The sequence below is a fragment of the Myripristis murdjan genome, chromosome 3 (assembly GCF_902150065.1).
Source record: "Myripristis murdjan chromosome 3, fMyrMur1.1, whole genome shotgun sequence".
NCBI classification, from domain to species: domain Eukaryota; kingdom Metazoa; phylum Chordata; class Actinopteri; order Holocentriformes; family Holocentridae; genus Myripristis; species Myripristis murdjan.
The window spans coordinates 39,906,433-39,929,020 of NC_043982.1; the positions used below are offsets into that span (position 1 = coordinate 39,906,433).

Here is a 22,588-nt window from a genome sequence, read left to right on the forward strand (position 1 = left end):
CACAATCTCAGATACAGGTTTTTTTTTTTCTTAAAAGCTGCTGCAGAATGTCCTGATTTGTTTTCCATGACTGATATATGCAGACTTCAGTGTTTCACCAAGCTCCGTTTATGTTAAACGCTTACAGCAGCAGCAGCAGAGACTCTCTGTTTGAAGTGTTTAAGACGGTCTGCGCCTCAGATGTGCCTAAGTTATGTTTTAGAGCTGCGCCGTCTGACGAGCAGCCTTGTATTCATCTGTGGTTTGGACGTTGTTTGACATGTATGGAGGTGTATTATATTTGCTCTTTCGCTCTCATATGTTAGTGCTCTTTTTTTTTTTGTTGTGTTTTGTAGTGTGGGCTGAGCACCTTTTGCTGTACGACAAAATAAATTACTACTACTACAGTTCACTTCACAATGAACAATGACATCTGAGGTCACGGATTTTAAAAAAAAAAATAAATAAATAAATAACTAAATTTGGTCACGAGCACATTACAGAAATATAGGTCATCACTGATATGGGAATAAATGGTGTGCACATGGATGTCAGAGCATGAGCATGGGGGCGTACTGCCATTTATGCAATAGGAATATTACATCTCTGCCAAACCAAGAAAAGGGTGTAAACAATTTAAGAGCAACCATCATCACGAAAGCAAATTCTGCAAAGGTTTCATGGGAGCAGTTATTCAGTAATTATATTGATTAGGCAACAGGCACATGTCAAGCTCGATTGAAATTAAATTAGGAAGAAATTTAGATTTAACTCCTGAGTTTGTCTTTTGAACAGGGTCTGACCTGCTGCAGTTGGCCTCCTCACCCTCCGGTCACTGCTGCCGCCCAGCAAACTGGCCGGACATAAACTAGGTCAAGGACAATAATGCCTGTAATCCAGGCGTTAAGCAGCAACAAGCGATGACGTAGAGCTACTGCGAAGCCTAGTTAGCGTGTGTGTGTGAAGACACGGAGGCCTAGCGCCGTATTTCTGACGTGTTTCTGAAAATGTCTGTAATTTAAGTCTAAAAATGAGGTCAAAAAGACCAGACACGCAAACACAAAGCTTAAGTTTCTGGTCCCACGTTTTCTCCCTTGTATTTCTGATTTATTTTTGAGATTATTTTGGGGGCATTTCTGCTTTATGAGACAGGGAAAGTGGAGAGAGACAGGAAAGACAGGGCACAGAGAGCGCCGATGACCGGGGCTCGTCTTTATTTTACTGCATTTTAAAGATTTTAGGTTAGGCCAAACAAAAAAATACCTTGGGTTCCGCTTCCTTGTCATTTAAGGGCATGAATAAGTAGTGAATTTATTTTATTTTATTTTTTATTTTATTTAGCATTTTAAGGATGGGTAGGTGGGATTTATTTTATTTTATTTATTCATGGGAAGGATGGGTAGGTAGGGATTTTATTTTATTTTATTCTTTTTTTTTTATTTTCGGAAGCGATGCATGGGTTGCTTTTTAAATATAATTAATTCAACATTTGCATAAGTTACCACCTTTTTAACGGACGGAGCAGCGTTATTACTAGCAGAGGGAGGTGTCTCCCATCGCAGCGCTAGGTACCTGAAGTCGAATACACCCATCACGCCCACCGAGACAGCCAAGCTCCACAGTGGGGGCACTTGCAAATCTCCAATGGCACTGTTTCACCTCTTTCACTGCATCTGCAAAGGTTTTCTCTTGTAGTCGGATTATTTTCACTGGTGGTTTGCGAGGACAAATCACACACACACACACCGTGCGGAAGTCCATTCTTCCCAGCCAGTTATTAGTTAAGTTATTTTCCGAAGTTACGCGAGAACATCACAAATAAGGCGAGTGCAACATACATCAAAATAAAAGCCCTGCTTAACTTTTGACCAATGCCAACAAGGTCACACTTAGTCGCATAGTGCCTTTATTTCATTTTTTTTATTTTATTTTTACACAGAGGCCAATAAAATAACCTGACTTGGGGGGTAAATGGGACACTCAGTCGGGAACCGGAACCCAGAGTTTTTTTTTGTCTGGCCTTACCAGACAATATGCTTCCGAAGCCATGCCTGGTTTGGTCTGTTGCCCTGTTCAACCCCCTTTCGAATGAAATCAAGGACATTATTAACAAACACTGGCATGTTCTACTGGTGGAAAACACTGATGGAGGGTTTTTTTTTGTTTGTTTGTTTGTTTGTTTTTTCTCATTCCAGGGGCAAAACATACGGTACATGCTGACCTACCACCTTGATAGGTCACCTTGCCAGAAAAAAAGTCTGACTGCCCCATATAGGCTCCTCTCCTGGCATGCGCTGTACCTCTTGTCATCTTTTGTCAGTCACGCTACCAAAAACACATGCAAGGTAAAACATTTCAGTGTCACTGAGCTCCTCTCCTGCCTTTGATGACGACTCAGGATTCGGATCAGTGAGCACAGAGGCGGTATCTATAGATCCAACATGGCGCTGCAGATGACCGCCTCACTGGAGGGCTTTCTCATTATTCTTGTTTCATATTTTCCCTGTCAGGTACTTTGTTTGATATATGTGAACACTAGAGGCTGTAAACTGGAGCCAAACACCCTTACATGCACGAACACACTTGACCATTAAAGTCGATTCTGATTCAGAGTCAGACTTTTTGATCACTCACAATAAACAGATACGGACACTGCATCTCATTTTTTGCACATTTTTGAGGCAGCCCAGCCCACGCAGCTTGGTGTGCAGGCTATTTTTACTTCTTGTTGCATAAGTTACTACCTCAACCTACACACCAAAGGTCAACTTGTGATTATTTTTTTAAGTTAAGCGTCACTTGAATTTTGTTTTCTTTGTAAAGCGTTTAGATGACATAATTTTAGTTTTTTGTTGTTTTTTTTTACCAATGTCATAACAATCATTTTTAAAATTTCAAGGTATTTTTAAGCCCACAACTTAAACATGTCATGAAATTCAGCACATGGATGACAGTGAAAGCCTTCTGTGAGAGGAGCCAGTCCTAAAGATTACAGTGTCTGTGTAGTAAAGCTAAAAGAAGGGCCTATGCGCTGTTCAACAGTGTAAGCACTTCAGCAAAAACTGCAGATTTGCATGACACATCAGGGTTTATGTCACATGTTATTTCATGGCTCCTGTCATGCTGTCTGTGGCTTTTGCATGAACACAGAGGCCTGATTTACACCCGTAAGTCAGGGCTTGAGCACACGCCTGGCTCAGATCTGAGATCCAGAGCCAGATAGGGATGTGTTGCTTTAAAGACGACGCCGGCGAGCCGAGTGCTGCAGCGGCGAGGAGAGAGCCCTTTCTTTAAGTGGTTTTTGGACAAAGAAATGGCGAGCGCTGGCTGTGCTAGTTCACTGCACAGCTGACAGTTGTGTGCTGTGTTGCAGTCCTCAGAGAGACGCCGGGAGGCAGAGATCTGACAGAAGGACAAGTGTGCATGCTCTCCCTCCCTCTCTCTCTCTCTCTCTCCTGCTCTCTCTCTAACTCTCTGTCTGTCTCTCTGTCTGTCTCTCTCTCTCACAAACACACACACACACACCTGGGGGCTCAGGGATGCAGATGCATCGTATGTGTACAGTGGTCACACATCCTTTTCTCGGACAAAGTTGAGTGTTATATAAGAGAGTAAGTGCTTCTCTCTACCTACTTCCATAACACACACACACACACACACACACACACACACACATACACACACACACAGAATATCAACATTTTATGCCTTGGAAATGCTCAGTCCTGTGAGCATAAGTGAAATACATTCACTACATAAGTCTGTAACTCTCTCTTTCTCTCTCTCCCTCTCTCTCTCCACATAAAACCGCAGTAAAAGCTACTTGACGCCGGCTCTCTTCACTCCAGCAGAACATTTACAGTTTTCAGCGCGCATTCCTCTGCAGAAGTTCATGAATGGTCAACCACCAGAAATTGGCTGCTCGTGGCCCGAAGAGAAGAGAGAGCTCCACTTTCTTAGTTAAAATTCTGAAAGTCTGAAAAATTGTACTGTAAGTCCAGATAATATTACTTTATGCTGTGTCATGGCTCTAACTTTCTGGAGAGGTAATTTTGCCCTTTGGGAAAAAAAAAAGGAAGGGGGGAAAAAGTCTAAAGCTTGTAGAGAAAGCAGATTTAATGTAAAAGCAAGACGGTCCACAAACTTCAGCAGAGGAAAACAAAAATGTCTTCTTCTTTCTTCTTTTGTGCGACATGAACAAAATAGTTATTACAACTGTTTAATGGTTCGCTATGTCATTCAAAACAAACAAACAAACAAACAAAAAAAATCGTGTTGTCTCTCTTCTGAAAAGCATAACGGCTGTTGTCATCTGCTCTTGGCCAAATGAGAATTTGGGAGAGTACCTGCCACATTTTTACACATTTCTCCCCAGAAATAATTACAGTAGCTGACAAAGTGTAAAAATGTGTGACAGGATAAATGGGAAAGACACATCAAAAAATGACACGGGAGACTTTTAGCTAGCTAGAGGTTTGCAAATGGAGTACCTGTGCAAAAATCTGAAATCAGTGACTGCACCATCTAATGCCTTTTCATGGTTCCTCCCCAGCATCCCATCAAACACACTAAAAATCAGACTGCATAACCACCAGGTTAGGTGTGGCATTCCCAATTTAAGCTTGTATTGATCTTTCTTATGCTTACACTGAATAACGTCTGGCAGATTATGTTGTGACTAAACTGCATCAGTTTAAACGACAATATTGTGCTCACGATTTGCCTCAAGGGGGAACACTACAACTGTATATTTGGTTCCAGTACTAAATAAAACACTCTTACACTAATTCGACTTTTCCTGTAAAACAAAAAGCAATTTGTTGTCTGGTGGCTTAAAAATGTTGCGCTGTGATTTCACTTCGGTTGAAATCAGAGAAACTGGAGCTCTGAAATAATACCAGCGTTGTGTAACCGTTTATTTTAGCGTTTCACAAGTCAGAGATCGTTTTTAACGAGTTCAGAGTTGAGATGAATTAACCATAAAGTGCAGCCTGTGCTCTGGGACAGACCGGTGCATTTGTCAAAGGAAGAGGACAGATCCACCTCAAACAAACCAGCACGGCACAAAAGCAAAAGCATGGTGATCGTCAGGAAGTGTCCTAACGCCGAGTGCAAGACAGCGGAAATGAAAGGAGCAAAAAAATATTGATTGGTGGAGTGAACTCTGCCCCGCCACGAGGTAAGAAGGAGCAACTGGAGAGGCAGAGAGAATGAGCCATCGCATCCCATAATGAACTCAGCCTTTGGCTTAATCAGCAGCGATGACACTATCCCAAAGGACACCGACGCAATTATCATGACCGACCACCTACTGTGGCCACAGGGAGGAGGAGGAGAGGAGAGGAGAGGAGAGGAGAGAGGAGAGAGGAGAGGAGAAGAGAGGAGAGGAATGTGCACCACTATAGTCAGAGGACTCAGGGGAGGGAGGAGGTGTAACTCGGGTCAAAATGAACAAGAGGCAACGTCCTCAACAAGTCAGCTGCTGCCCGTAGTGGACCTCCTGCATGAAGCCAGTGTTGGCCATTCATACTGTGGGCAGAGCTTTATATAAATTCAAAGACAGGCACAGTGTTGAGCATAAACGCATTAATTTTTCCTATTTTCATTGAACGTTGAACTCCTTTTACAACTAATGAACCTGAATGCGAGCTCGTTAACTCTTCCAAGACTTAGTGACACTCATGCACTATTCTCTGGCGCCCAAGGCCAAGGCAAACAACCGCCAGTCTACTCTGAGTTAGCCACGGATCTTAACACCAAAAAAAAAACAACATCAGATCCTTCTCCACAGAATTTAGAAAACCATTCAGTGCCGAGCAAAGTTTCAGCATCATCAAGAGGCATTTGTGTTGGTGCATGGAGGCCACAGTACTAACCAGCCTCTCTTTGCTGTGTGTTGAGCGGTGGTCACGTAAACTCTGACAAGACAAAGTGATCGGCAGGTTTGCCACCATGAAGGAGGGGAGGATGGTGCTTTAAAGGGGCCGTGACTTGTGCAAAGTTTGTTAACCTGTTCAGATTAATTTGTTCTATGGAGGAAGGTGGAATACACAAATGGACTAACGTTACACTGAACTACAGCAGGGAACTGACGAGTGAAGCATCCATAATTAGTCTTTATTAACTTAAATTATACTTATGAGGAAATCAATCAGAATGATGAACTAATCTGTTGTTTAACTCCATGCCTGCTGCATCTCGGCTCCTGTCTCTGTCACTGCCTGTGGTGTTGTCGACTGTCTAGACCATTCTGCCCGATTAAGTGGTAAAACATCTACTTACATTGTATTTTCCTGGCTTTTAAAAGTAATTTCTGATTCTATTGTTCTATACCATAATTCACACAGTTTGGGGAGTGGACAGTGTTGATGATTTGGGGCAGGGGGTGGATGGTGGGAGGAGGTTCTACTGAAAAAGAATGGTTCAGATCAGCTCATTTAAAAAAAAAAAAAAGAAAGCAACAAGCATGAACTAGTTCATTTTAAGGACTGCGAACGTAGTTCAAAATTCAAAATTGTGAACTATGAGCATGAACTAGTTCATGTTATTCTGTGTGAACTGAACTTTGAGCTAGTTCTTGTTAAGTGCACAACACTGGCACAGCAGGCGGTGCCATGTGCAGACTGTGCAGCGTTATGAGGAGAGGCAAATCCATTCCTTTCATACAACCAGCAGCAGAAATGTTAAACAACTTGTCCATTTAGACACGACTGGCATCCATCGTCAAATCTCACCCAGAAAACCTTAACAGTTTTTATTTACACATCTGCAGAATGACAGTCTGAGTTAAACATCTCTAAACAAAACTGAGATCAGACATATTTCAAATATTGCTCACACAAATAAGCTTCATGGACTTTCACTGGTACAAGAAAAAAATAAGTTCAACCCAATGAAGTTTCAGCGCCGATGCGTCCTTATTTTCTCCAGAAATGATGATGAAAGTAGTCCACGAGTAAACCATCTCAGTTCCTTCATGTCTCTGCTATAGTCAACTCTGACCTCGCCCCGGTGGCATCGTGACCTCTGACCACCCACCGTGCGACTACACTCCCATCCCCTCCTTTATCAACGCACAACAGGAGGGGCGCTGCGTTTGCCGACTCGTCTCACTTACTCAAAGTCAACGAGCTTTATTGATATGAAGGAGCCGGCTGCTGAAGCACGGCGGTTATTGATGGCGACTGCGACAAGCACCCACTTAAACACATTTAGCCAAATGATCTGAGTGCCTGCGTACAAGAGCACGAAATGCGTGTGTGCGTCCACATGCCAAGTTGTGAGAGGCAATAAAAGATTGATGTTGAGCCAAGTCCTAAATCATGCATGCAAATGGATATGTTCTGCTGATGTACACTAGGAGGCAAAAGAAGGACGCGCACACACACGCACTCTCGCAGATGCGGACACAAACACGCCACACATGCACTAACACACACACACACACAGATATTACTGCCTAACTGATAAGAGGAAATCGAGGTCCCTTACCAATATCAATAATGAACAGGAAAATCAACATACATCTGATATTTATGCCAATTTTGTCAGTGAGAGATGAACTGCAACTGAGGAGCTGCTGTTTGCATACGCTGGAATTGAAGGCGTTCGCGAGGTACTTGAAAATAAATGGCAGGATGATGAAGGAGACATCGGCACACTGAACTGATGCACACCAATCCCCTGGTTTAGCTATATTTAAATGAAAACTTTTTGCACTAGTCAGGCACCCAGGTAATCACACTCTCTCTCTCTCTCTCACACACACACACACACACACACAGGAACACACCGTTTCAGCCCCCTCCCCTCCCCATCATCTTAAAAGAGTGTTGTGGTGTATTTTTGGGAGCTGGAGCAACGCCAAGGCAATGCTGCTGTTTCAGTGAGAGTTGAAGCTCCGGGATGACACACTCAAACACAAAGTCACAGCGTGTCAGAAGCCCTTCCAGGTAGTAGGAATGGGATGATCTGCACGGCTTACAATACCCATCCAAACGCAATATCAGGTTCATGATGGATAGATAGATAGATAGATAGAAAGATAAAAGCGTTTGTATTTTTTTTTTTGTGGTATCTCGAGAAAGAATCTGGTTGAACTTGAAAAAAAAAATGCATTACATAATCACGCTACATAGATCCTTGTCAAAATAAATACGTACAGAGTGCGATGGTGTTGTGTTCATGCTCATTAAAGATTGCGAGCGGCCTCGCAAACATTTGTGAGCTGACTCGCTCGAGGATGTGCAGCTGTGAACATGTGAGACATGTTCAAAAGCCTACGACTGCATTTTGTAAACATTTTTTTTCTTTTTTTTTTCACGCCGCGAAAGTATCGGCTTTGACCCCCGTACGGAGACGGATCGATGTTGGTCAACGGGAAATGAAAGCGGTTGCGAAAATAAATGAGAGATGAGGGATGAGAGAGCTGAAATGAGGAAAAAAAAAAAAAGAGAGAGGGAACGCTGCAGACACAGATACAGTTTGCTCTCCTCATTTGATGCTCCATTTAGCAGGAGCGGAAGACAAACCCATCCCCGGTGCAGTGCTGCTTACAGGCACACAGTCATTATGGAGCCATACATACTCACTTACAAAAATAGAAAAAAGAAAAAAAAAAAAAAATCAAGCTCAAAATAGACAATGTGTTTCTTTCCCCCCGTTTTTGTTCACAGCTGTTATGAAATTATTTGTAATGTACAAGGATACAACAGCAGCCACAATTCCTACACAGCCTGACATTTTCCTCAGCACTTTACTTAAGTAATGGAAAAAAGATTCTGGACCGTTTTAAATGCGGGGACTTGCACTCGCACTTGATTTCAGAAATTGTTTTTGAATAATAAAACATCCTCATTACAGAGGCATTTAGCAGATAAACCCCCTGAGATCAAATATTGCAGCTTCTTACATATTGCAGGGTTATTTTTATTTGTACAGCCTACATACAAACTCCCGAGTAAGGGCATCTATCTTTAAGTGCAAACAGTAATTATTTTACTGGCTCAATACAACATCACTGTGCTTTTGACTAGCCAGCGACTCCACCAGCAGCTGCCAAGCACAACAGCCTCTGTGTTGTTATGTACACTTAATTAACGCCATTCTCTTCCTTAATATCTTGCCATCTTCTGCTCTGTCCTGTTGAAATCCAAAAAAGGTTTTGTCACACCTTCATGCTTACGACTACCTAAGCAGCACCCTGCACTAACCGAGCATTATTTTTTAAGAGTTGATGGATATGAACAGAGAGCTTTGTGGATGTGGCTGTGTGCACGCCGAGGCAGGACACACAGGTCGGCCCATCAGCCTCGCCGGCACCAAACAGAGATGACAGGGCTCCCAGACTCCCTCCACGGACTGTTCACCCCATGAAAACTCCTACAAAAGTTTTTTTGTTTGTTTGTTTGTGTTTATTTTGTTTGGTTTGTGTGTCTTTTTTTCCTTTCTCCATCAGCCACATTCCCAATCTGAAAGCTGACACTCTTGTGGATTCAGTTTTACTCGTGTGATGATGTTAGTCCCCATAGCAGCCGATTCATTGTAGTGAGAACCTTTTTTGAAACTGTATGAAATGACTTCATGAAACTTCACATCTATAATCGAGAGACCTGGCGCATTCAAAGGATGTCTGGTTTTTCTAGGTATATTGACAATTATAAGGAGTTTCTGAGCAATTTCCACGACAGAATGCTCACCAAGTCCTACAGAAATCTCCAAATGTCAAAAGTTTTTGTTTCCAAATTAAAGCATGAAATTTTTCTGTGGCGTGCCTCAAGGTCTTGTTGTGCTAATGTGGCGTTTTGAAGGGAGTTTGGACCATTTCTGTCAATTCTTGAGTCAAATATGAGTACATTTTACACCAAATATGTATAACAAATGGTATTAACACCAAAAATCGCTTCAACAACTTGTGACAAATATTGATTATGGGAATGGTCATCATAGGCTCCCATCATAATGTTCTACCCCTTATACACTCTAAATAAATAAAACACCATGCACTGCAAAAAGTCAAAATCTTACCAAGATTATTTGTCTTATTTCAAGTAAAAATGTCTTATTTCTAGTCAAAATATCTCATTTCACTTAAACACATGATCAGCTCAGAAATTACTTGTTGTACTTGTTTCAAGTGAAAATTAGCTTGAAACAAGAAACAAATTTTGCCAATGGAAATTTTTACTTGGGACACAAGTGAAAAGTAAAAATTTGCTTGTTCCATTGGCAAAATTTGTTTCTTGTTTCAAGCTAATTTTCACTTGAAACAAGTACATTTTCACTTGAAACAAGCGAAAATTGTCTAAAGACAAGTAATTTCTGAGCTGATCATTGTCTTATTTTAAGTGTCATGAGATATTTTGACTAGAAATAAGATATTTTTACTTGAAATAAGACAAATAATCTCGCTAAGACTTTGACTTTTGCAGTGTGCCTAACCAAAACATGATGTTTATTACAGATTTATAAATATAATAACAATGCAGACAGTGCTGAGCTGCATGTCAGGTTAATCTTCACATCCCCAGCTTTCAGATGATGTTTACTACTTCTACACGGCATCTACTGTTGACCTTTTATTTCCCCCTGAGGATCCCCTGCCCCCTCACCGAAATGGGTCAAAATAAAGGGGCAGAGTGGGGTTAAATCTCAAACTCCTGGTGAGTTCACTGAAAGGTTGCTGTTAGAGAGAGCAAAGGTAAAAGGAGGGACACCAGAGCAGTTTGAGTACATTAGCGGTGGAACAATATGTTTTGTTGTTGTGGTTGTTTTTTGGTTGAGGCTGATAAAGATCCAATATCGTCCCCATGATGGCCGATACCGATACAATACCAACACAAACGCAGGAGTGAAGCAGAATCAGCTTTTTACACAGGCCTGTCTGAAAATTACAGAGTGTTATGTAAAGACAGACCCTGTTATTTCTGTTGTCATTGTGTTTGTTGTAGACTTGTGGGCATGCAAAGCCCTGGGATCTAAATAAACTTGAACTTGAACTCGGTTTTGTTCTGCTGCTAATTTAACAGGTGTATTAACGAGATAATAATTACATAATGAAAATTAGCGACACACTCCTACACAACAAAGATCACCGAGATGACAAATTCAATAGTCCAATATCAGCTGTAAATTTGTTTTTAAAGCTTACATCAGCCAGTGCCAGTAGCCCACTGATACATCAGACCATCCATAGACAAACTCTCTTCTGCTGTTTTTCAACAAACAACAAAAAAATGAGCACCAAGAGGCCGTAGGAGCCCGTTACTGTACCTCAGCAAACACACCACAAATTTTGGCATATTGATGCACGCATTTGGATTCACAAAGAAACAGCGGGGGCGTTAGGTCAGGGCGTACATTTTACGTTTTACCATTCTCCACGGTGACTTATAATTAGCTCAGCGGCAGAATCTCCTTGAATTCCTTCATTAGCAACACAACAAGCAGCCGAGAGTGAAGAGCTGAGCTGCCTCAGAGGTCAAATCCAACAAAACCCATGACAGCACCTGGACCAAACACAGCAAACAGGTGCGTCCCCCGCTACCACACTCCTTCTTTTGTCAAAACATGAGAAATTACCCCTACTTCTCAATGAGAGCTCTTTTTTTAAGACGTATATGACTTTTGCTACCGGGAACGGGACCTTTATTAACCCAGCACAAGCCTTTTGGCCCACATTATCATGAAATGTTCTCACAAGCGACCACCTCAGGCTTTGAAACCTACTTGGCCGTGCGGGGAAAAGGAAGCGGAGCAGCTCTTACCTCGATGAGGAAGTCCCCCGTCCTGAGCCCCGCCTGCCAGGCCACTCCTCCCTCATCCACCGACTCCAGGTACTGCAGGGCGGGGAAGGCAGGGGTGGGAGTAAACTCCTCGATGGGCGTATCCGCTGCAGAGCAAGGAGTATTGGATCAGTTGGATGGCGGGTGTCATAGAGAAAATATGAGATACTCAAAATATTGAATATCCGTGAGTTAATATCCCATGGATTTGGGGTCATTAAATCAACATAAACATCCATTTGTGCCTATCTGGGACATTTAGTAAGGCACTGTGCATGTGAAGACGGCAGCTGAGTCAAAAAAGCAAGGTGAAGTCAATGGGAAATAAAGCAGAAACTGACAAAATGATAAGTGGCTGTTTATCTTACTAGTTTGGTGGTGGCATGTTTTTTTTTTTTTTATATCAGGTTCACTGGTTGTTGTGGGAAACGGCACTGTGCTAATGCTAGCATCGCTTCAGTCCTCCATGCTCGCAAAGGCTGAACACGAACACACATGTAAACCCCAAACAACATCATCATCATCATCATCATCTCATCCATCATCTCAGCCTCCCATGAAGCCGTAATTCTCTCTTTTCCTTCACTCGTGATGCCGTTTTCAACCTGTACTACTGTACCACGATGACACTCCATTCCAACACACACGGCTGCAGCCCACCCAATCGCTCTCTCTCTCTCTTTCTCTCTGTCTGTCTCTCTCTGTCTCTCTATCTCTCTCTCTCTCGGGGAGGTTAGTAGATATTGCGGTTGGGAGAAACCAGTGGTGACAAGTGACACTTCCTATAACTCATCATCCTACTGGAAGACACACTCTGTGAGCACGTACGAGGGTTTCATGAGGGCATTTACATGATTGTGATGACTGTGTTTCTGTGGGTGTCTGCCTGTATCTGCATGTGTGACAGAGAGAGAGAGAGATAAAAAGAGAGAGAGAGAGCGAGAGGGACAGAGAGAGAAAAGGAAAGAGAGAGTGAGAGAAATGGAGACAGAAAGAGAGACCAGCAGAGAGAGCAACAGAGGCAGAAATGCAGGAGGCACAAGAGGATGTAAACTTGTATGACAGCTCGAGTATCAGTGCATGTTTGTGTCTGTATTTTGTGTGTGTGTGTGCGCGCGTCAGTGTGTGTGTGTGTGTGTGTGTTCCCCCCGGTGCCCAAAGGATAAGCTCGGCTGGGTCAGTTCCCTGGGGTGGAAGCAGTGTGTGTCAGAATGACGAGAACATTCCACATGTTTTTTTTTAAAGCCAAATCCCTCTTCCCTCTCCGTCCATGTCAGCCCCTCTCTCCGTCTCCGTCTCCGCTCCTCTCCCCTCCGCGTCTTAAAAAACAGAAATATGAATATGCTAAATTTACCCCTCGACAGTAACCACGGTGCAGACCAATCGAACAGCGCCACACGGTTGTGGAATGCAGCGTGGATTATGACATGGCTAGAATCGTCATAGAAACCGACGCAACAGCTCACGTTGGCTATTTTTAGAGCCAATCTTGTGGCCTGGTGAAATATCAAACTGCCTGGATAGGCCACTCTTGTCACAACAACCAGCGATGTGGGGGTAAATAAAGAAGGTGGGCGAATGACAGCAGTCATTGCAAGGCAGGCAGGCAGCCACCAGCATAAACTGAGAGCAGTTTTATTTTCAGAAAAGCATTAGGTTGTGCCATCTTTTCCACCATGGGATCTGTCTGAGGCACGTTATTGTGATATGCCACATACTCCGCATTCCCTATCATGGCAAAAAAAAAAAAAAAGGTGGGGAAACTGTATGACACAAATAAAAATGTCTGGGTGGCTTTATTTTTTGCAGCACATGCCATCAAAACATAGCTGACGTGCCTGTTGACATTGAATGCCCCTCCCTCTCACTCTGTGCATGCTTGCGTGTGTGTGTGTGTGTGTGTGTGTGTGTGTGTGTGTGTGTGTGTGTGTGTGTGTTGTGATGGGCTATGTGCTCAGGGCTTCAGGGAGGGTCACAGGAAACTTGCTTTCAAATATATTTTTAATGCAGTGGCTTGTTTTGTTACTACAGTGTGTATGTGTATGTGTGTGTGGCAAGAATCTGAGACAATTGAGCAACTAAGCATTGCACCTTCTCCACCTCTGGTCCACTTACACACACACACACACACACACACACACACACACACACACACACACACACACACACACACACACACACACATACATGCAGCCTCTATGATGGAAGTTGACCCAACCTGCACCAAACCCACATAAAATTACACAATGTTCTATTTCACAAGTAAAATAGGCCGTTTACTATATTCTGATGATGGATGGATGGATGAATGTGGAGGGAAAAACAAAAACAACAACAATAATAACAATAAAAATAAAAACAGACACCACAGTAAAAGCTTAAAGTCAGTAGATTCCTACCTTTTGCCCCCCGCAGGACGAAGCCAAAGCCCTCATTTTCCTTTTTCTGGAGCACCACCGTCTTCTCGTCCACCACGCAGTCACTGTGGAGGAGATGCCGTGCAGAGCGCCCGTTAGCACAGCCCATCATACGCAGCATAGCCACGGACGCCCTGCCCGACTGGAGGTTCATGCTGCTGGCGGAGAGCTAGTCCGGCCAGGGCAGGGCAGGGCAACCCCAACCCCACCCCACCACCACCCCACCTCCCCCTCCTCCTCTCGCCGGCCTCTGGCTGTATCAAACGGTATGACAGCGGCCCCGGCAGCCCGGCGACAACATCTCCAGAAACTGGAAAAAAAAAAAAAAAAAAAAAAAAAAAAAGGAAGCAGCGCCTCCCTTCCCCTCCCGGCTCCTTCGCCACCACCGCCGCCGCCGCAGCCCGTCAGCCGCCTCTCCTGCGCGGAGGAGCGGGTCGGCAGCGCCGTTACCCCCGGCGGGGAGAGCGCCGCTGCTGAGGCTCCGGCCGGGGACGTGGGAGTGTGTCGTCGAGGGGAAGCGACATCAGGCTGCCGATAGCCGCTGATGGATCATGATGTTGGGGAGGAAGGCTGAAGCTCGCGACGGTGGGGCGGAGGGGGGCGAGAGGAAGAGAGAGTGCATGAGAGAGAGAGAGAGAGAGAGAGAGAGAGAGAGAGAGAGAGAGAGAGAGAGAGAGAGAGGAAGGGAGGGAGGCAGAGCATAGACTCGGTGTAGATGCACTGGAGACTAGGTGTGCTGCTCTGCAATGTGCAGTCAGAGTAAGGGAACCGATTGGTTGGTGTGTGTGTGTGTGTGTGTGTGTGTGTGTGTGTGTGTGTGTGTGTGTGTGTGTGTGTGTGTGTGTGTGTGTGTGCGTGTGTGTGTGGGGTCGGGCGTCACTGTCTTTTTAATTGATTGATTGATTAATTCAATTGATTAAGTGATGGTGTCGCTGAGGGTGGCTGGAGAGCGAGAAGCGCACTTCTCTTTTTTGTTTGTTTTTGGGGATTTTTTTCTACAGCAATCCTATAATAGGGATCAAGTGAGCTTACCCATATTATAGCAAAACTATAGGAATATTATGCAATAGGGCATAAAAAATTCATATGCGATAAAATCACCATAACCTTGCAATTTTGGTATTTTACCTATTTAAGCACTAAAAGCTCGACCTTCCTTCCCGTTTTCGAAGGAAATGTCTTGAGATAGCCAACAACTTGATTTGTCCCTACATGTTTTCACAAAATGAATCGTGTGAAAACGTGCTCACAGGTCGATATTCTCTACTCGAGGCCTACATTTTTGTCTCTTCATAATTACAAGTGACGGAGTTGACAGTTCTCACTACTGCAGCTCAGATAGAAGGCTGAGCATGCAAATGTCACATCAGATGTTTCCTGGTACCTCCTGACTATAAGTAGACTACCATCAAAATAAAAAAAATAAATCTTACCCATCCATGAGACTGTTGGTTATGCTAACCTGCGCTGTGTCTATCATAGTTGTTCATAAGGAAATCTAAGTACAGTGAAAAAGCTTCTCCAGTACAAGAGCAGGATTAGTGGGAAATGAAAGGCACCTCTTGAACTTGGACTTGGCAGTAAGCAGCGCTCCCTCTAATCTGACAATTTTCCCTCGTCGTTTTCAACACGGCAGCCCCGTGAAACCCTCCAACCGCGGTAACCACAACCAATTTTCTCCCACCCTCGTCTTCTGTGGCTTTGTGTGCAACATTCGGAATAGCCTGGGATTAAAATCTACTCATAAGACGGCCTGTTCCCTCTTTCATTTCATGGGGGAAAACCGTGGGGCTGGCTTTGATTTGGAGAGGTGCCGCTGGTCAGAGTCATCATGTTGCAAACCAACCGGGGAGAGATGCAGCTGAGAAGACCCATGATCCTCCTGTGCTGAGCTTTCCCTGTTTTCATTTTGCTACTCTGGCCCATAATGAGCCCTTTGTTGTAAGGGTGCATCACTCACCTCATATTAGATGTGAAGATTACACTGAATAGACACATGGGATGAGAGAGGGAGAGATGTAGTGTGTCTCTCTGTGTGTGTGTGTGTGTGTGTGTGTGTGTGTGTGTGAGAGAGAGAGAGAGAGGAAAAGAGGGAGAGAAGCGAGTCTGCCATCCTAGCAACAGTGCAGCAAATACCAAGTTCCCTTAGCAACGCAGTCTGTCTAGAGAGGAAGGAGGCCCCCTCTGCTGACACACTGAAGGTTATCTCCAAACATTCCCTTACATCCCTTTCCCTACCACACAGATGCACACACACACACACACACACAGTCACAGTCACCCTGCTGGCCGGCCACCGGTAATCACACCTCGATCACCTGAATCGGACACGGTGGCAGCTTCAATAGGTCAGCGCTTCACAGTGTGGGGAAAAAAATGGGCCTGTTTATCAAAGATGTCATCTTGTTCAAGCGAGCGATCAGAGGGGATAACGGACTGAGGCTGCTGTATCAAAACAAAGCGGGGCATGCAGGATGTGAGCCACGCTCAACAGCCTGCATGGGATGGAGTGTGAGCTCACCCCAGGGAGCATGCTGCCTCAATCTGGGCTCCACAGTGGGAGGCCAGAGTGTGTATTTATAGCCAAGAGTAGATTTTCTGGAGCAAATGAAAAGGCATTTATTTGACAGAAATTCATCTCCTGCTGCCCTCATGAAGCTTTTTTTGTGGATTTTGGTGCTGATCAAGGGCACAGTGGTCAGAGCTGGTGATGAAGCTCTTACAGCGTGACTGAGCTGAGACGTGACCCGGTGGAAAAAAATGATGTGAGCGAGGTTTTGGGACATTACGGACGATGACTTTCGCTCTCTCTCCGCTCTCACACGGCACCTTCAGTTTCCGGCTCATCCTGCTTCAGGCGTTTATTTGTGCCGACTGCCTTGTGGCTCCATGATGACACCTTTGGCAGCGGCTGCAGCATCAGCAGCAGCACCGAGCCTTAGCCAGCACAAAACTTGATGGGTCATGTGTGCAAAATCTACATGCTGCTGTCCTCACCGTCCACCCTGCGACCCTGCGACTTTAGCCATGAAGCCATCATAATCACTCTTTACATCTTGTTTTTCTTAAAACAAGTGAACAAATGTGCTGGTGGGATGAGATAATCCCACTGGTTTCCATTCAAGTGCTGCAGCTATGCTTTAGCTTTTGCAGGTTAGTCCAGATTATTTTTGGCAATATATGCCAAACCATTTTAGACCAAGCAATAAGCAAATTGTTGCATATTTAATAATTTAGTAATGCACAATCAGCTGTTAAAATCAAGCAGATTCACCAGAGAGGTTCATATGTAGAAGGTAATACTTCATACTTTCTGGCATACATCTCACATGGCCAAGGTCAAATTTATTTATAGAGCATTTAACTAAATTCCAAAGTGACACAGTCTAAAAATGTACTAAACTTTCACTTTTAAACCCAGTGTAGCTCAGGCTTAGCCTAGACATCTGTAGCCATTTAGATCTACTTTAAACTAATATAAAAATGTTCAGTGTGGTGTTTCAGGAATTCCCTGGGGAACAAGTACAATAAACTGAGGCAGATTAGCCCACTAGTATCCAGCAATGACACTGGAACAAGTTGATCAGCATTGGAAACAGGTGGGATTGTTTCATCCCACTGGCAGATTTTTGTTTATAACATCTATGAAGAAAAAAAAATCTAAGACTGAATGTGGGACTAAATTACTTGTACATGTAATTTAGGGCTTTGTGTGAGTGCCTGAAACGAGTCAGCTTTCCAAAAAAAAAACAACGAACAGTGCAAACATTGTTAACAGATGTACAGTAGCTCAGGTTATTTCCAGCCTAAATGACTGGTCCTGAATGTCAGAGACTCTGATGTGTTTTCAACAGAGATTTTTTCTTGGATCTTAAGTCCATGTCACGTTTCCTGTCTTTTTTAATCCCTTTTCAAGCCTTTATAACCCCACTGGGTGAGGGTTAGTAGAGGAGATGGTTCACCTTGACCCATAATGCACACACACACACACACACACACACACACACACACACACACACACACACAGCAAATACACCCTTCAGCATGTTCACTGTGCCAAGAGGTCTTTGCTTGTGTGAGCGAGACCTGCCAGAGGAAATCTGGATGAGTAATGAGGGAAATGTCACACTGTCCTCCACAGCCCTAATCATCTACACTGCAAGCAGCACACACACACACACACACACACACACACACGCACACACACACACACACACACACACACGCGGGTTCACACATTTTACATACCACTACATGGCACCAGATTTCGTAATACAGTATGTGAGTAATACAGTGATAAAAATGGACAGGAAGGGAGCATGTCCGCAACTTAAATCTGTCTTATCTAGATTTGCAGCGTTAGACATCAATATAGTGACTAAGCGAGCTGGATTTTTTCAAACCCCAACTGATTATTTAACCGCTATTACATTTCTGCTAAGGAAGCAGTCCTGAAGTCAACCACAAGGTTGCATCAGGTTCGGGTGGAGCGGAGATGTATTGCCCCTCTGTGGCGGTCTATTATGGCCTTTGCTTAGTCAAACATGAACACACCCTAATGCAGGACACAGCTGCAGACGCCCAACCTGACTTACTAACCTGCAGATTCCCATTTGAAGTGATCTTCCCATGGGGACCTTGATCGGCAAAATATATTTTTGTTTGTGTGTTAGGTATTAAATTATTTAGATTTCATACTTATACACTGAGAAATAGACTAAAAATGTTGTGATTCAAACATTAAAGGTGCACTCTGCAAAACTGAATAACAATTGCATTAGCATTCAATTTGCTGAATGTAGCCAATAACAAGAACCATGTAGACTCAACCATTATATTATCTTCTTATTCTATTTTTTGTCAGTCGTCAAAACAGTCCTCATTTCAATTGACACTCAGCAAATTTGCCTGGTGTACCTTCAAAAACCATGTATTCTAACAATTACTAGAGAATTAAACTATTAAACTATTTCTCATTTTGCTGAGGAACCCTGGAAGCCCCTCAAGGACCCTTGGGGGGTCTCTGGGCCTCACTTCCCACCACCGCTCTAATGATTGTGAATGAGATCAAAACCTGAGAGGTTGTTGGTAAAAAAAAATCTACTAATCTAATCTTACTTGCAAATGTCTGACGTCACTTAGATTTCTAATTTGGTACAAATTCTGTGTTCAGTGTAGATTCAGTGAGAATTACGGCATAACTGCATGTTTAAACTGTGAATAAACAAGGTTGATGCGTCCGTAATTGGTATTAGCATAACAGCATAATGTCAACATGAAATGACGTGCTGCTCGACTCCTGTCTACAGATGTGGGTCCACATATTTACAAGATTGTGCAAATTTGCAAGCATGTCTGTTTGAAATTAGCAGGAAGCATCATGCCCGATTAATCTGCAGTGATGATGAAATGAAATCAAGGAAGTTTTTGCTTTTATAGGCTACGTGCACTTCAAGAAAACACGCTGCACAGGTTCTGTATTCTGGCTAATATCATCATGTGACTTGGACGTGAAAAATAACTGTCTGTTCTAATGTGTCGTGTAATGCCATGTGGGACAGGTGCTCTGACACAGACGGTAAATAAACATACATTCATTCATTCATTCATTTATCCGCCTTCAGCACAGGTTGAGGAATGACATCATTGGGGCGCTGGGACGTACTGGTGTCCATATTGTTGTCAGGACACTCTGGGTTAAAGGGCCGCTTAATTCTCCATATACTGCCGCATGCCTGATAATCTTGGACGGATGCCTAATGAGTACAAAAGCCTTATCAGATGTGGTGTGATCAAACACAACCCTAATGGCCCGCAGCCCATTCATATTCATGTGTCTGCAAGGACATTTGGCTCACCTCTTTGACTGATTCTCTGAAATAGGATTTGTTCACAATAGAGACTACACTCCAAGCGAGGCACTCATTCATCGGCCCATGTGTATCTGATGCTTCTCTTTCTCCCTCTCTCTCTCTCTCTCTGTCTCTCTCACAAACACACACACACACACACACATACACACACAGAGGAGATGTACACATCTATCCTCCTTTCTAATGAAGCCAGTTTTGAAGTGGATAGTGGCAGCAGAGAGGAGAAGAGAAGAGAGGGCAGAATAACTTAAGAGCAGAGGACAGTGAGAACCTTGGGATTCGACGTCAGGTACCATTATACAGGAGTTTTCACTGAGCTGAAATGACACTCATTCACCCTAAAGTCCTCCTTTTTCCCCACTACTGCTTCTTTTCCTTTGCTTTTTTTTTTTTTTTTAAGATCAGAAGGATTCTGCTCTTAGAAAGCTGATTAAACTTAGCAAACTGAAGAAACAAATGATCAGCAGGAATCTCTCTCACACGGTCACTTCTTCATCTGTGTACTGACACAGAGCTCGTGAGCGTCTCGTCGCCACTCATCACGCCGCAGTGGGAGTACCACCATTCCTTGAGGAGAGTAGACAGTCCACACAGTTGGCCAGTTTGTGGATTTGCAGTTTGTGCAACCCTCTATTTGTAAACTGCGTGTAACTTAATCTTTTAGGACTGTTCCCAGGTGTATGCCCTCGTGCCAAACACACTGTGACTGGAGGCAGCTAGCCTGGTGCAGCTATACTGTGATTTGTTACTGGTGCTCACCACACAAAATACAGGCTGGGCACTTTGGGGTTCAAACTGTATGGAAAAGGGGTTGCAGCAACATGCATTTGCAAAAATACATAGCAGGTGATTGGATCAACCACCTGTCAATCATTAGCTAACTGTCCAATCTAAGAGAATAGTGGCAACTGGTCTTAAAATGAGGTGAGCAAGCGACCATTTTTTAGTTGGACCAAACACTTTGGTGGGAGATTTGCCAGGAGGCAGTGTGCCTAGATCAATAGTCCATTAATTGCTTGGTAGTATGAATCCACACCAAGTAAAAAGGCATAGTTTTTCTCATATCGGTCCTTGGCTTTCTTTGTGAGTTTCTCCCTGCATAAACTGCTTTTCTTTGCAAATTCTTTGCACACAAGTGGTAGAAAAATCTGCTAAATCCACTGAACAGCATAGCTAACCCAACATGCACAGCATACAAGCCAAATGTGCATAAACATTCCCAAGTGATGTCAATTTCCAAGCTCTGTCATCATAAAAACGTATACTGAAACTACATGCATCCAAAACAGACAGAGAAATCTCCTGGATTTAGTTTGATCTGTGGAAAAGAAGAATGAACATCTACTCCATGGTATTTTTTTTTTCAGAGATAAATGTTGTTGTAGACCAAAGAGTCGAAGGGTTTCATCTTGACTTTTTGGTAACAGGACAGTACTAGTAGCATGCAAGCACACACTGTGTACTGAATTATTCATTATTAAATGATTTACCTGGAGGCGTCGAAGCTGTCGTAAGACCCCACAGTGTAGTGTCGGAAGAGCTTGCGTCGGTCAGCGCGGTCCGCTCGGGAATCTGCCAAATCACAGCAGAATGAGATCAGTATTTACATCCAGTTAATAACTATAAGATCATGTACAAATTCAAACTCTTGGATGAACCTCAGCGGCTACAAAGAGTACAGCAGTGTACATTTTTCCTCCCGCCACAGATATTGGTTTTCTGGGCTGCTGTAACATTGACCTGCCTTTCACCTCTGCCTCACAGAAGGAGAGCAGCTTTAAAGGCAGAAAATTCCCCAAAGCAGAATGCACACATGTATTTTGCATGATATTGCCAAGTTCAGTGTGTCTGTATAACTAGTCTCTCTCATACAGACAAACAAGACAGCAATAACATATAGGGCTCTATCGTATAGCTGACACAAATAGCTCATTTCCACTATAAAGAGCCGTGCAGTGAAGGGCTGTGCCGGGCTGAGCCCAGCACGGCCCTGTTTGGCCTTGGAGTGTTTCCATTGCTTATGGTACCAGCGGGTCGGCGTTATAGAATTAGAGAGGCGCGCTCGTTGCCGTGGAGTTGTTATAGTAACAAGAGGAGCTGTCAGTTGTTACATTAGCTTTTTGCTACTTTTTTTTAACAGACAAAATCTTGTTTGAATAAAAAAGCCACCGGTCGGCGTCAGGCAGGCTGGCACCGGCCGGTACCGCGCCCACCCGGTCAGGTCGGCCGGATCTGACAGGTGAGCGGCTGGTGCCGCGGCTGACCCGCCTGATGCCATCATCATCATCTTCACAGATGCTCTGCCATCTGCACTTAGTGGTCACATTTCCATTTCCATTTGTAAGAAAAATGTAAACTAGGCTACACAACAGAAAAACCCAACAAAAAACTCAGCAAGCAAATCAATTTCTTCCATAATCTCTCCAGAGACTAATGTTTGTAAATAATAGCCTACTGGCTGACGGTTTAATGGTTGACACTTGTGTTCTAACCGGGCCAGCACCAGATGTCAAACCGGGCTGAAATCTTTCACGGT

At 43.7% G+C, this 22,588-nt stretch overlaps 1 protein-coding gene across 3 annotated transcripts in view; it reads right to left on the bottom strand.

Annotated features, from left to right (window-relative positions):
• The window catches only part of shank2b (SH3 and multiple ankyrin repeat domains 2b), a 204,837-nt gene that overhangs the window by 43,292 nt on the left and 138,957 nt on the right, over positions 1-22,588 (bottom strand). For all 3 annotated transcript variants that reach the window (XM_030076268.1, XM_030076260.1, XM_030076253.1), the window contains exons 14-16: positions 21,543-21,624; positions 14,162-14,244; positions 11,745-11,869 (exon numbers count right to left, since the gene is read on the bottom strand). In XM_030076268.1, the coding sequence (XP_029932128.1) occupies positions 11,745-11,869; positions 14,162-14,244; positions 21,543-21,624 (290 nt within the window). The remainder of the gene's footprint in view (positions 1-11,744; positions 11,870-14,161; positions 14,245-21,542; positions 21,625-22,588) is intronic.